The sequence below is a fragment of the Mustela lutreola genome, chromosome 16, assembly GCF_030435805.1.
Source record: "Mustela lutreola isolate mMusLut2 chromosome 16, mMusLut2.pri, whole genome shotgun sequence".
NCBI lineage: Eukaryota > Metazoa > Chordata > Mammalia > Carnivora > Mustelidae > Mustela > Mustela lutreola.
The window spans coordinates 42,919,010-42,931,136 of record NC_081305.1 but is presented as its reverse complement, the minus strand read 5'-3'; the positions used below and the strand labels follow the sequence as shown (position 1 = coordinate 42,931,136).

At 56.4% G+C, this 12,127-nt stretch overlaps 3 protein-coding genes across 3 annotated transcripts in view; 1 reads left to right on the top strand and 2 right to left on the bottom strand.

Moving 5' to 3' along the window:
* The first annotated feature begins 123 nt into the window (after positions 1-123).
* On the top strand, positions 124-1,520 carry POLR2I (RNA polymerase II subunit I). Its single transcript, XM_059151422.1, has 6 exons — positions 124-399; positions 478-532; positions 840-913; positions 1,001-1,075; positions 1,172-1,223; positions 1,420-1,520. The coding sequence occupies exons 1-6, from the start codon at positions 341-343 to the stop codon at positions 1,480-1,482; spliced, it is 378 nt and encodes a 125-aa protein (XP_059007405.1). The 5' UTR covers positions 124-340; the 3' UTR covers positions 1,483-1,520.
* A 2-nt stretch (positions 1,521-1,522) lies between these two features.
* On the bottom strand, positions 1,523-3,764 carry OVOL3 (ovo like zinc finger 3). The gene is made up of 4 exons (XM_059151421.1): positions 3,083-3,764; positions 2,944-3,008; positions 2,011-2,212; positions 1,523-1,782 (listed from the first exon to the last, which is right to left on the bottom strand). The coding sequence occupies exons 1-4, from the start codon at positions 3,174-3,176 to the stop codon at positions 1,574-1,576; spliced, it is 570 nt and encodes a 189-aa protein (XP_059007404.1). The 5' UTR covers positions 3,177-3,764; the 3' UTR covers positions 1,523-1,573.
* A 1,511-nt stretch (positions 3,765-5,275) lies between these two features.
* The window catches only part of WDR62 (WD repeat domain 62), a 44,620-nt gene continuing 37,768 nt past the window's right edge, over positions 5,276-12,127 (bottom strand). The window contains exons 22-32 of the mRNA XM_059151415.1: positions 11,313-11,531; positions 10,184-10,311; positions 9,791-9,894; positions 9,326-9,436; positions 8,895-9,029; positions 8,509-8,620; positions 8,253-8,394; positions 8,111-8,171; positions 7,288-7,941; positions 6,587-6,750; positions 5,276-6,491 (exon numbers count right to left, since the gene is read on the bottom strand). Coding sequence (XP_059007398.1) covers positions 6,231-6,491; positions 6,587-6,750; positions 7,288-7,941; positions 8,111-8,171; positions 8,253-8,394; positions 8,509-8,620; positions 8,895-9,029; positions 9,326-9,436; positions 9,791-9,894; positions 10,184-10,311; positions 11,313-11,531 — 2,091 coding nt within the window. The 3' untranslated portion in view covers positions 5,276-6,230. The remainder of the gene's footprint in view (positions 6,492-6,586; positions 6,751-7,287; positions 7,942-8,110; positions 8,172-8,252; positions 8,395-8,508; positions 8,621-8,894; positions 9,030-9,325; positions 9,437-9,790; positions 9,895-10,183; positions 10,312-11,312; positions 11,532-12,127) is intronic.

The following is a 12,127-nucleotide window of genomic DNA, read 5'->3' as shown; positions in this document are numbered from 1 at the left end:
GAGCACCCTCGTTTGCGCATGTGCACTGGCCTTCAGCCAGCCCTGCGCCTTGCATATTACGTAAAGCATCATATTCCTGGCTCTCGAACCCTGCTATTCGACGAACGGGGAAAGCGAGGCTCAGGAGTTGTAAACAATTACCGCAGGATATAAAAAAATTGAAGCAAGTTAATTAGTCGAACCTCAGTGCAGAGAGCCGAGTACAAAGCCCCGTACCAAGAGACAGTACAAGTGCGTAGCTCCGCCCCGCTTTGGCGAAGCCACTAGACTTGACCCTTCCCGCGACCGGTCGCCCGGCGGAGCAAGTGCGGAAGGCGTGCTTGGCGGGCAGTGCGTCGCTATGGAACCAGACGGGACCTATGAGCCGGGTTTCGTGGGTATTCGATTCTGCCAGGAATGGTGAGGCTGGGCCTGCGAGTGTGTAGGGGGAGCAAATAATGGCCCCAGTACTGACCTCTGACTTCCCCCTCCCCACAGTAACAACATGCTTTATCCCAAGGAGGACAAGGAGAACCGCATTCTGCTCTACGCGGTGAGCACGAGCTTGCGGAGCCTCCGGTGCTTCCCAGAACGGCCATCTGTTCCTAGTGTGACCCCAACCTACTCCACGTGACCGTTACTCCTTTCACGCCTCCTACGCCTTTTGATCTCGCCTCTTATCCCCCGAGTGAACCCAGTCTCTTGTCTTGCCCATCCCTGAAGTGATTCTCAATATACCCCATTATCCCAACGAGACTCCATGCTCTAGTCATTCCCTCCAGGGAAGACCCAGCCTTGCCCTCCAGTCCCTTCCCTGATCTCTCCATGACCCCCTTCCCGCCACACTCGCCCTCTCCTAGTGCCGGAATTGTGATTACCAGCAGGAAGCCGACAACAGCTGCATCTACGTCAACAAGATCACGCACGAAGTGGAGTGAGTGGCGGCACTAAAGCCTGGGGATGGGGTTTTGGGGTTGGGAGGCTTGGACTGGGCGTAATTATTCACCTTCTGTTCCTTCAGCGAACTGACCCAGATCATCGCTGACGTATCCCAGGACCCCACGTTGCCGCGGACCGAGGACCACCCGTGCCAAAAGTGAGCACGCTGCTGGTACTGGGGATGGAGTGGCTCGTCCTCACTGGGTGAAGGAGGGACGGGTATGGTTGGCTGAATGGCTGACTGTCCTCCCAGGTGTGGCCACAAGGAGGCGGTGTTCTTCCAGTCACACAGTGCCCGGGCCGAGGTGAGTGGCTGGAGGAAGGCTTTCTGTGGGTCCCAGGGTTGGTCCTCCCTGGGGGCAGGGATACCAATATTGGGGGCACCCTTACCAGTGGGAAGGGCCCCTTTGCCTATTATCTTGGGGTGCGGGTCTGCTGGATGGAGGTTCCGGTGTTGTACCATTCCATAGTACCTTCCTAACCGCGCACCCTTTCTGCCAGGACGCCATGCGCTTGTACTATGTGTGCACGGCCCCACACTGTGGTCACCGCTGGACCGAGTGAACTATCCTCTCCGAGTGTAATAAATACTGCGTTCTGTGCGTGCGTTTCCTGTGTTTATTTGCCCCTCGTGGGTTGTGTGAGATGCACATTGTCAAGCAGCACGATGTAGGGCCCGGTGCTGCAGGTACGCGTCTGGCCTAGAGCAGGTGAAGCCACAATCCTCACATACATGCAGCTTCTCCCGGCGCTCCCGGTAAGCGTAGCTGGCCGGCTGCCCGTGCACCTTGGCAAGATGAGCTTCTAGGGAGCAGCGCTGTGTAAATGCTTTCCCACAAGCTCCACAGCGGAATGGCCGGATACCTGCAGAAGGGCAGATGGAGAGGACAGACAGGGCAATGGCCTCCAAACCAAAGTCTCTCCACTTTGCCCTCCAGGAGCATTCCCACATTCCTGCTCTAAGTTGTTCAGACTCTGCCTGTGTCCGTCCCATAAACACAAACACTGGAAACTCCACAGTCCGGGCATCTCTTTCCCATTTAATTCCAGACCCTGCTGGGGCCCAGCAGCCCTGCCCCTGCCCCTCCTTACCGGTGTGCGTTCTCATGTGGCGCTTGAGGTCGAAGGCATCATGAAAGCCCTTGCCACAACAGCGGCACACGTGGCGGCGCGCAGGGCTGTGGCACTTGAGGTGCCGAGTCAGCATGCGCTGCAGGGGGAAGGCCTTGGGGCAGAGTGGGCAGCCCAGGGTCCCCGGGCCCCTGGGAGTGGAGGCCAGACTGTCCTGCATGGGCTGTGGGAGGGACATGGGAGTTAGACTCCCCAGTTGGAGCAAATACAATCCCTGGAACTGGGAACCCAGGAGGTCCGGGAAGGCCAGAGACTGCTATTTATGTGTGCAAAGGCTTTCCCTGACCTTTCCCTATTGCCTTGACCTTGATTTCTATTTCTCCATGTTACATCTTCCAACGGATTTTTCTAATTTTATTGTCTATCCCTGTAGCCCCCACCAGATTAAAAGCTCCAGGAAGGATGGAATTTTTGTCCTGGTAAATATCCATTGCCTAGAACACTTACTGCCTTTCAACACGTACTGAAATAGTCCCAATTGCATTTATATTCGGGCTGGTACTTCCCTTCTTCCAGGGCATGCACAGCCGAAAATCCCTTCTGAGAAGCCCCTGTCTTCCCCCATGGTGCTCCTGTCACCTTTTCTGACTTGCCATAAAGCAGTTCACCATCCACTTGACTTGAATCTTGTTCTGCCCCACTAGACAGAGGGATCTTGGGGTAGGAACTGTGACTGCCCACCCTAAGGAAATGGGGCCTGGGATGAAGCCTACGGGGTGCTCTATTAAGAAAGGAAAGGCGTTCCCAGCAGAGAGAATAATACGTGGAAAGGTCCAGAGATTGGAGGGGCATATGCAATGGGCTCAGGAAGTAGGGGGCAGTGAGGTTCTGTTGAGGCTGAGAGCGGGCAGGGGTGAAACTGAGCAGGGTCTTGTGGTCCAGCTGCAGACTTACCGCTACCCAAGAGTCCCCGAGGCCAGAAGACTGGTCTGCTGGTGGGCCCCGCTGGTTGCTGCAGTCTGAGGAGAGAAGCCAGCTGGTGATGCTTTGTGTCTCACCTACCCCTCACCTCAAGTCCCAGTGAGGGGCCCACCTGGGACATAGGCATCTCCCCGGAGCTTATCAGGCAGGTGGCCCCAGTTGGGTGGCTGTGGACGCCGACTCCTGACCAGGAAGGCACGGGGCATCACCTCCAGGAATGGTGATATGGCCCCACGCAGATGACTGCCTCTTCCACCTGCAGTCACGCCTCAGCCTCAGCCCCGGATGACTAGAGGGAGGAGGGAGCCCTGCGGAGCCTTATTCTCTCCATGCAAATTTTGTGACCAGCCCAGGGAGCTGACATAGCTGGCTCTAGTTACTCTGCCATGGGACCACCATTCCTCCCCCTTCTCCTAAACCAGGTTCCTGAGGACACTCGCCGGACACCAGGGGTGGCTAAGCACTAGGACCCACAAGAACCTTAAGCAAGGGCAAGACTGGAACCTAGACAGCTCCTGGAAGTGCAGGGAGGCTGTCTTCTCAGTAGCAGCAGGGCCAAGGACCTGAGGATCTGTTTGCCAGGCAAATCAGTTACCAGCCAGACATCCAGCAGCCTGCTTGGTTATTCAAATCACAGCAGCTGTCTGAGGAAGGGAGGGTGAGGAGTGGCTGTGATTGCTTGCTCCAGAGGAACGGAGGGACAGCAGGGTGCAGGAATGAAGGACAACGGGGCTGAATGTAGGCTATGCATCTTCCAACAGGAAGCTCTACCTCTCTGATTTTCAGATGCCCAGAGCTGACGTTCAGCCACGCTGTACACACCTTGGTGTAGCAGGTATTAAAATGCTGGTGACGTTCAGCCACACTGTACACACCTGGGTGTAGCAGGTATTAAAATGCTGGTGTGTTCATAGTCCAGCTCCTAGTGATTGCCTGGGACACCACTTTCCCACTCTTCCACAGTCCAGGAGCCAAAAAGGGTCACCTGAAACCACCAGAGAGACTCCCAGAACCCCACCATTCAAGTGAGTCTGTGTTCTAGATTGGTCATTGTCTGACCTCTGAACCGGTAGTTAAGGATTTTGAACATTCTCTGTGCGTTACTTCCTCTCGCTTATCCAGTCAGCGACTTCTTGAGCTCCAGCAATGGGCCAGGCCTAGCTCAGCACTAAGAATGAACATGTAACTTAGCCCACAGGGCAGAGATACCAGTGACAGCACAGAACAACCAAGGCAGACACACTGGGTCCTCTCTACCAGCCCACCCTCCTCTTGTACCCAGAACCCAATTTTGTTGGAACGGCGATATGGCCAGGAGAGATGGTTGGTCCAAGCGAATCAAAGCAATCTCCATTCTTCTTGCCTGCAAATGCTCTGAAAGGGGAAGCATCTGCAAAGGTTTATTAGCACCTTTTTTACTGCCCTGGCGGCTGTCCTTCTTTGAGCCTTTGCTCCCAGTTGGGTGAGGGTGTGCTGCCGAGTGCTGGAATGGCAGCTGAGGGAATGAGCTGGAGGGTGGAACTCAGCCTCAGAGGGTAGCAGAGCAGGAACATAATCAAGACTAACACACGTCCCTGCAGCGTGGCCCCCATGAGCCAGCCGTTTGCTATTTGAGCTTTGAAGGCTTAATTATGATATGGGTTGGGAGGAGGGGTACAGTCCACAAGGGAAAGGCTCAAGATGGTTCTCTGGGTGTTCAGGAGCCTGGATGCCAAGCCTTGGCACAGAGATCTTTGGTGACTGTGGCCAGGCAAGGCAGGGACAAAGAGAGCAGTTCCCCAGGGATATGTCACCTGTAGGGCGGGGAAGGGGGAGGGACTCTGAGAAATAAACAATACTGGGTGTCACCTCAAATACCAAAGTCAGGCATCTTATTTAGGGGGGGAAATTGTGTTGTGAATTGTTCTTGGATTTAAATGTCATGAAGCAAAAGGGCCCTGCCCCTTGAACCCCATTCTTCCTCCCATTTCCTCTCTTACCCTTTCTCCTCACTCCATTCCTTCCATATGTTTGATCCCCCCCAGTGGGGTGTTTGCACAGGCTGTTCTTTCTGCTCGGATACCTTCCCAATAAGTCCACGTGACCTGTGCCTTCTGTTGGGCCTCAGCTCAAATGTCACCCCACAAAGACCTTCCCCTGGCTTATCCAACCAGCACAGTGAACTCCCACAGCTTACCTAGATACTGTTTTGCCGTTTTGCTTTCTAGAAAGCTAATAACATGCGGGCAGATGCTTTGCTTGTCTTGTTCCTCTCCCTACCCCTGGCAACAGACAGGTACCCGGCAGGATTTTTCAAATGGCACGATTTGTTGTGATGTGTGTCAATGTTTCCAGAGACAGCAGAGGGCCCTCCCCTGCCGGCTTCCTTTTTATAGAGAATTGGGACAGTGGGGGCTTTTGTGGTCACAAGAGTGGTCACAGTTCTTGGCAGACATACCACATGGCTAGATGCCTGCTGCCTGGGGAAGCTGGTACCACAGCTGGGAGCTCATGGGGTGAATCTGGATAGAGTCCCGCTGGGGAGAGAATTCCTTGTCCCAGCTGCTGGAGGGTCTGGGCACGCTGCCTGATTATCCAGTCAGTGAGCTTGCTGGGTTCTCCTTTATTTCCACTGCTGCAGGTGGGGACAAAAGTCTGGACCTCATAGGATCCAACCTGGGCTTGGCCTGGGGGCCACGAACCAGTGGGCAGTGTGTGCCCTGGGAGCCAGGGTCTGGCACATAGTGATGGCAGTGGATCTTGTGGGTTCTTGGGCACTAGTAAGGGGGCAGGGAGGAAGGGCTAGCCCCTCCTTGGGAAAATAGCTGGGCCCCCCTGGGCAAGGACCCCAGCTGACTCCAGAGCAGCTCTGTGGGGATGGACGACATGGGATCCAGGTGTTGGGATTGTCATTATTGCAGTTCCCAAATTTCTTGGGAATGTTGGTTCCACTGATGGAGTCCTGAACAAGACAGGCGCTGGGGCTGATGTCCCCCAGGTGAGACAGGAAGAGGAAGAGCAGGTGAGGGTACAACATTAGGTGGCCAACACCTGCTGCATACAGATGTCATCCCTTCCAAAGTTCATCGACCCACGTTCCCCAAGCTGGCCCAACACAACACTGCTGTCCACCCTCCTTCCCCAGCATCCATGTGAGGGGGCCCTGTGCAGGCACCCCGAGAGGCACCAGGAACCATTCCTCTAAGCTGTCGGTTTATTTTCTTAAGACACCTAGTTCTTCCGAAGCAGCAGGGATGTTGTGGAGAGTGGGCTGCCGGCCCTCAGTCTCCCCGTGCCTTCCTCCGCACGGCCTGCACCAGCAGCTCTGAGTAGTGTTCCAGCAGGGCGTGCAAATCTGGGCTGGCCAGGGGGCACAGCGTCGTTGGAGAGGGGGCACCCGGGCTGCGCTGGGCCTGGGCCACGTCAGTCCCAACCAGCCAATCACTGGCCTCTAACTGGTTACGGATCCAAAGAAAGGTAGAGGCCAGCTCGGCCCGTGCCTGCCGCTGCTGGTCAGTGCTCACAGGGTCACTGGAGACCATCTGCAAGGGGGTACCAAACTTGTCAGGGGCCACCCAGCCCCAGCAGCCCAGGGGAGCCGCCCAGCCCTCTCCTCTGGCCCCAGGGCTGCACTCACCAGGTGGTAAAGGTCCAGGGCTTCTTGGAAGGCAGTCTGCAGTCTGTGCACGACAGTGCTCACGCTGCTCAGTTCAAGGGGAGCTGGAGGCAAGACCCTGGCCGGCACCCCAGGCTCCTCCCAGTGTCCAGGGCTGCCCTGGACCAGACTGAGGGTATCTGGGGCTAGAGGGGAGGGAATGAGAAAGACACCTCCACTTTTTAGCTGATCTAAGAGAGGCTAGAGTGGCCGGGCTGATCCCAACGGCTGTCCCTCTGCCTGGAAGGCTTCCCTCAGTCCCCTAAGGCTCACTTCCTTCCCACTCTGTTAAAATGCCCCCTACTCCTTGAAGCCTTTTCTCATTATCCTGCTTAAAACTGTAACCACTGCCCCCCCCCCCTCCCTAAACCCTTTCTCTTATTTCTGTCCTTAGCACATACACCTTTGGGATACTCTTAACACTTTGCTTTCCATTTAGTCTGGCCATCTCCCCACTGAAAGTGTCCACTCTTCGTAGTCTTGTTGACGACCATGCCCCATGTGCCCAGGGTCTAGAACAAAGCCCAACACATAAGTGCTCACTAAATATCTAAATGAACCAACAAACAAATAAATGAATGGAGCAACCCCTGTGACCGGATCAAGGGGCCACCTTTGGAGCTAAGCCAGCTGTACATGGGAAGGCTTGGGGGACAGTCCCTTGCCCCAAGAGTGGTACTTACAAGAGGTGGGCTCCAGGAAGGAGTTGACACTGCCAGGGACTCCAGGCCTGGCCTCTGGAAGTGGGGTGCTATTGGGGTGGGCAGGGGTGTTGAGGGGCCCAGGGACCAGGAGCCTTGGGAGGAAGGTGGAATTGTGGATCTTCAGGGAGCTTGCGTCCACGGGGCTGGGGACTGGGAAGGTGGCTGTTGTGACGGTGACACTGGGCTGGGTGGCCGCAGATTCCAGTGGGGGAGAGGGCAGCAAGAGCTTGTCACAGATGCTTGACAGGGTCAGCCTCAGGCTGGCCCGGGCCTCGTGGTTGCCCCAGGACGACAAGGCAGGTTCTCGGCTCTCGCTGTTAGAACTGGGTGCTGCCATGGTGGGGATGGCCTGGAGCTCCTGACCCAAGGACACCAGGTCCCCCATGGAGGAGGGCCGGTGGAGGGGCCTGGCCAGCTCAGCCAGGACAGGGCCCTCACTGTCCTCGAGGGAGATGCTGCGTGACATCTTGGCACGGGAGCTGGCTGTGGTCTCCATGTAGGGGTGGGTGGAGGGGCTGTGGACACCTTGAGCCAGGCCTGGAGTGGGAAGCGCTGTGGGCGTCGAAGGCTTCCCGTCAGTGGGCAGTGCTGAGGAGGAGGGGGCACAGGGTGCCCGGCCTGGGAGGCAGGGGGCTGTAAAGGAAGTGGTCAGTTCACTCTCACAGCCCAGGCACAGAGCCGATAGATGGGGGCCCTCCCCAGGTTGCTTCGGGGTCTGAGGGGACACTGCCCATCCCTGCTGCCCCATGGTTCTGATGGGCATCCAGGGCCATTTGTCTGCCTGTGGGGGGCGGGTACTCACTCAGTGGACACCAGGCCTCCAAGGTCTCAAGGGGCTCCTCAGCCTTTTTCCCAGCAAGGACCTGCATGCACAGCCATGAGGTGAGGACAAAGCCTCCGGGCTCCCAGCCCCAAGTCCTGAGGGAGGTGGTCCCAGTACTCACGTTGGTCCTTCCTGGGGAGGTGTAGCCAGTGCCTGCTCTCAGAGGCTCTGCTCTGGACTGGCTGCCCCCCAGCTCCGTGAACTTGACCTCTGGAGACTTTACCAGGTGCAGGGGCAGCTGGGGAGGGAAGCTGTGGGTGAACCTGTGGGAAGGAAACCAGGCAGTCATTGCTGTCCTGAGGGTCCCTGAGGGGATGCAGCCCCACCCTGGGGGATAGAGAGAGATGGGGGTGGAGTGAGGGTTCACCCGCTCTCACCTGGATGTCTTCTGGAGGCGTGAAAGGAACTGGGCAGAGATGCTCAGCCGGGGATTGAAGAAGTCCTCGGTCTCTGAGGCCTCCAAGTCTCTCAGGGATCCATGAAAGAGTTCTAGAAGATGACCAGGGAGCCCTCAGAATCCCTCCAGTCACCCAGCTCTGGGCCCAGGAAGGCAGCCACCAGCAGGTGGATCCCCAGAAACACCGTCAACAAACCACACACGCGCCCGGGGAGCAAACACAGCAGGGAGAGGAGCCTGCACGGCTCAGTCCTTACAAGAAAATGTAAAGCCTTCCTACCACCTTTGCCAGCCCTGCAAGGAAGCCCTACCCGAGACACCCACGCCGTGCCCAGCACTGGCTGGCCTGCCCTGGCAGGGCCCTACCCTCGGGGTGAGCGTCGGTGAGCGTCTCGAAGTGGTGGCGCAGGAACTTCTCCTGCTCAGGGGTCTGGGGCAGGGAGCCGTTGGGTATGCCTGGCACCTCGGGCTGGGATAACTCTTCTGTGGTACCTGGGCATCCTGGGGAGAGGCGAAGGGAGGCGAAGGGGGTGAGGAGAGAATTGTCAACACCGTGAGTCACAGCAGACGCCCAGACAAAGACGCCAGACACTTAACAATGGAGAAAACTGGACTCGCCCATCACACACCCTGTTACCACTAGACCGAGGAAAAGCTAATGGCTCCACCTTCTGGGCAAGGAAACGGAGGCTTAGTGGGCACTAAGTGCGGGGCTGATGTGGGGAAAGTGATTATCTAGCACGACCATCCCCTAGTGAGTCCCATGCACCATCTTCTCACATCTGGGCCCTGCTCACCTGGCGTGGGGGGCATCATCATGTCAAAACGAGGATCCGGGGCTGGCCGTGGAGGGGGGGACTGGATGGTGGTGAAGCTGCACTCCAAGTCGGCCTCAGATTCTCCCGAGTCTGGAGGAGCAGAGCGCGAGTCAGGAGCCGAAAGCCAGACCCTCACTGGGGGAGTCAGATAGGTGGCTCAGGGTCCCGGGGCTTCAGTTTTCCAATCTGGAGAATGGGAGTAATGATACCCACTCTCCATTTTTATGGACCAGCAAGTTTACACTTCGAGGAAGTGGCAGAGCTGGGCTCCTGCCGGTAGAGCAGCTGGGCTCGAGAACCCTCAGGTCACAGCAGGGACCATGTCTGCCTCCGTGATAGACTCTGAGTTTTAGGGAGACTGAGTCAGGATCACTATTAATACCCAGAAAGGGGCTTTGGCTGGACAAACAGACTACTGCGGGGTCTCTGCCTGCTGCCACTCACCCTCAGGTGGGCCCTGATCCTTCGGGCCGATGGAGGAGACTCTGAGGTAGGAGTCACCTTGCTGGTCTCTGGGCTCCCCCTTGATGTCCTTTGTGCTGTACTCACTGCAGTGCCAGGGAGGGTGGGGCGAGGGAATGAGAACATGCTAGGTAGTAAGCAGCTGGCATGTACCTCACCGAGGCCTTAGACATGTGTGCCCTGGTCCTGTTGAGCACTGCCTCGCCTCGCCTCCCTCCTGCAAGAGCTCCCTGCACCTCCCCCTGGAACCAGAGAAACTGAGGCTGCAGGGCCAGGCTCCTGTGCCACCCAGCTTTACTGCTCCACCCCACTTCTGCAGGCCCACGGCAGTTCTTCCAACGCCTTAAGGCTTCCCCTGGTGCATAGGACACCCACCTGTCTGCCCCTGTGACCATCACCTCCGCCTCCAGGGAGTAAATGATGAGCTCGCTGTCCTTGGAGGACTCCCTCTGTAGGGGCAGGAAGGAGGGATGCCCACAGCCAACCTCCTGGGGACTCTCCGACTGTGGGGTGAAGGGGGCACAGCCATTGGAGGCAGCCTGGCAGACAGGGCCCCCTGCAAGCTGCCAGTTGTGCTGCCGACACCCACGGTAACAGGAAAGACAGGCTGGGCCCTCACGGTGAGCCAGGGCCTCGGCCAAGTGACATGCTCATCCCGAGCTCATTCTGCACTCCTCCGTCATGACCATCGGCCAGCTCCTTACGGGTGAGGCTCCGACCCTCCAAGAGTCGATCCGTATGACGTTCAAGAATAGACAAATGAATCCTTGGCAAGAGGCCAGAAGGCTGGTTACCTCAGGTGGGAGTACTGATTAGGAGGGGCACAAGGGGGTCTTCCAGGAGATAGAAAATACTTGATGTTTTGGCCTGGGTGGGGGATACTTAGATGTATAGAGAGGGAATCGTCAAGCTGTATACCTATGATTGGTACACACAAGTGTATGTGTGTATTTCACAATAAAAAGGATAGTTTATACAGTAGAATAAAAAATAATTTTGTTTGGACAATAACAGAACAAGAGCTGAAGTTGCCTCGGCACTTCTGAGGGCCCAGGCCCTATTCTTGGCGCTGGATTCCTGTCAAAGCCCTCTGAGGGCTTTCTTTTTATGCCCATTTTTTAGAAATTCACCCCCCTCCGGGTTTTTTTTTTTTTTTTTTTTTTAAATGACCATTTCTTTTCTGAAAGCAGAAGCCTAGGGAAGCAAGTCTTCTGGCAAGTCTCACACAGCAGAGAAGGGTTAGGACCCGGGCTCTACTTGCTCAAATGTCCCTCCCTGTCCCCTCAGCCAGCCACCTGGAACCCAGCTCCCAGCTTCCTGGGAAGTCTCACTTGCACCAGAGGCAGGGGCCTCACTCTCCTTCCCTCCACCATGTCATGTAATTATCTCGCACCTCTAGAGTGAGACACTCAGCTCGATTTCCAAAATGAGACTGCCAAGGCCCCAAGTCCTGGGTGGGCAGTTACAGTGCGGGGACTGTGGGCTGGGCTGGGGCGGCTCGTACCTCACTCAGTATGGCCGCCAGGCTCTGGGGCTCCACTGTATCCAGAATCGAGTTCTCCAGGCTCTCAGGCTTCATGGGGGTGAAGTAGCAATCCAGGTCCCGGGCATCCAGGATGGTCTTGAGGGGCTCCTGGTCAGCCCGCTCTGCCCAGCGGCCGTGTGGCTGGTAGCTGCGCTTGGCATGGAAGGATGAGCCATCTGCCACGTCATCGTCCCCTAGCTGAGGGTGACAGGGGATGGTCAGGCAGCTAGCCAAGAGCTCACCAACTCTGAAGGGAGCCAGGGACTCTGCATGGACTCCATCCAGTCTCTTGGCTTTAAACACCACTCAGCAACAGCCTCCAGAGAAATGTCTCCAGCCCGAATCTGTTAAATTCCAGACACGCATGTGCAACTACTCTATACTATACAGATCCTTAGTGATATTTGAAAGTGAACATGTTGAAAGTAACTCCTGATCCCCACAGATCGGCTCCTCCTAAAGCCTTATTCTCACCTGTTGCTCAGGCCCCAACACCTTGAGGTTGTCCTTCATTCTTATACTGTCCCTCAGACTCCACACTGCATTTCTTCAGCAAATTCCCTCACCTCTGCCATCCAAACACATCCAAGATATGGCCACTTCTCCAACCCTGGTCCTGCCCAGTGTTGCCTCCACGTAAGACTATGGCTTGAGAGACAGTGGAGGGTGTGTACTTAAGATCTCAGCTCTGGAGCTGTCCATGTCTTTGAATTCCTAGCTGTGTGACTCTGGACAAGTTACTTAACTTCTCTGGGCCTCAGCTTCTCCATGTGTGAAATAGGGATATGAGAAGC

Bases quoted from the DNA above. Each gene is read 5' to 3' on its own strand.
- POLR2I (XM_059151422.1), top strand. From the start codon at position 341: ATGGAACCAGACGGGACCTATGAGCCGGGTTTCGTGGGTATTCGATTC. The intron at 1,076-1,171 runs GTGAGCACGCTG...CTGTCCTCCCAG, and splicing joins GAGGACCACCCGTGCCAAAA to GTGTGGCCACAAGGAGGCGG. The intron at 1,224-1,419 runs GTGAGTGGCTGG...CCTTTCTGCCAG, and splicing joins CACACAGTGCCCGGGCCGAG to GACGCCATGCGCTTGTACTA.
- OVOL3 (XM_059151421.1), bottom strand. From the start codon at position 3,176: ATGCCCCGTGCCTTCCTGGTCAGGAGTCGGCGTCCACAGCCACCCAAC. The intron at 3,009-3,082 runs GTGGGCCCCTCA...TTCTCTCCTCAG, and splicing joins GGGAGATGCCTATGTCCCAG to ACTGCAGCAACCAGCGGGGC. The intron at 1,783-2,010 runs GTAAGGAGGGGC...GCCCTTCTGCAG, and splicing joins CCACATGAGAACGCACACCG to GTATCCGGCCATTCCGCTGT.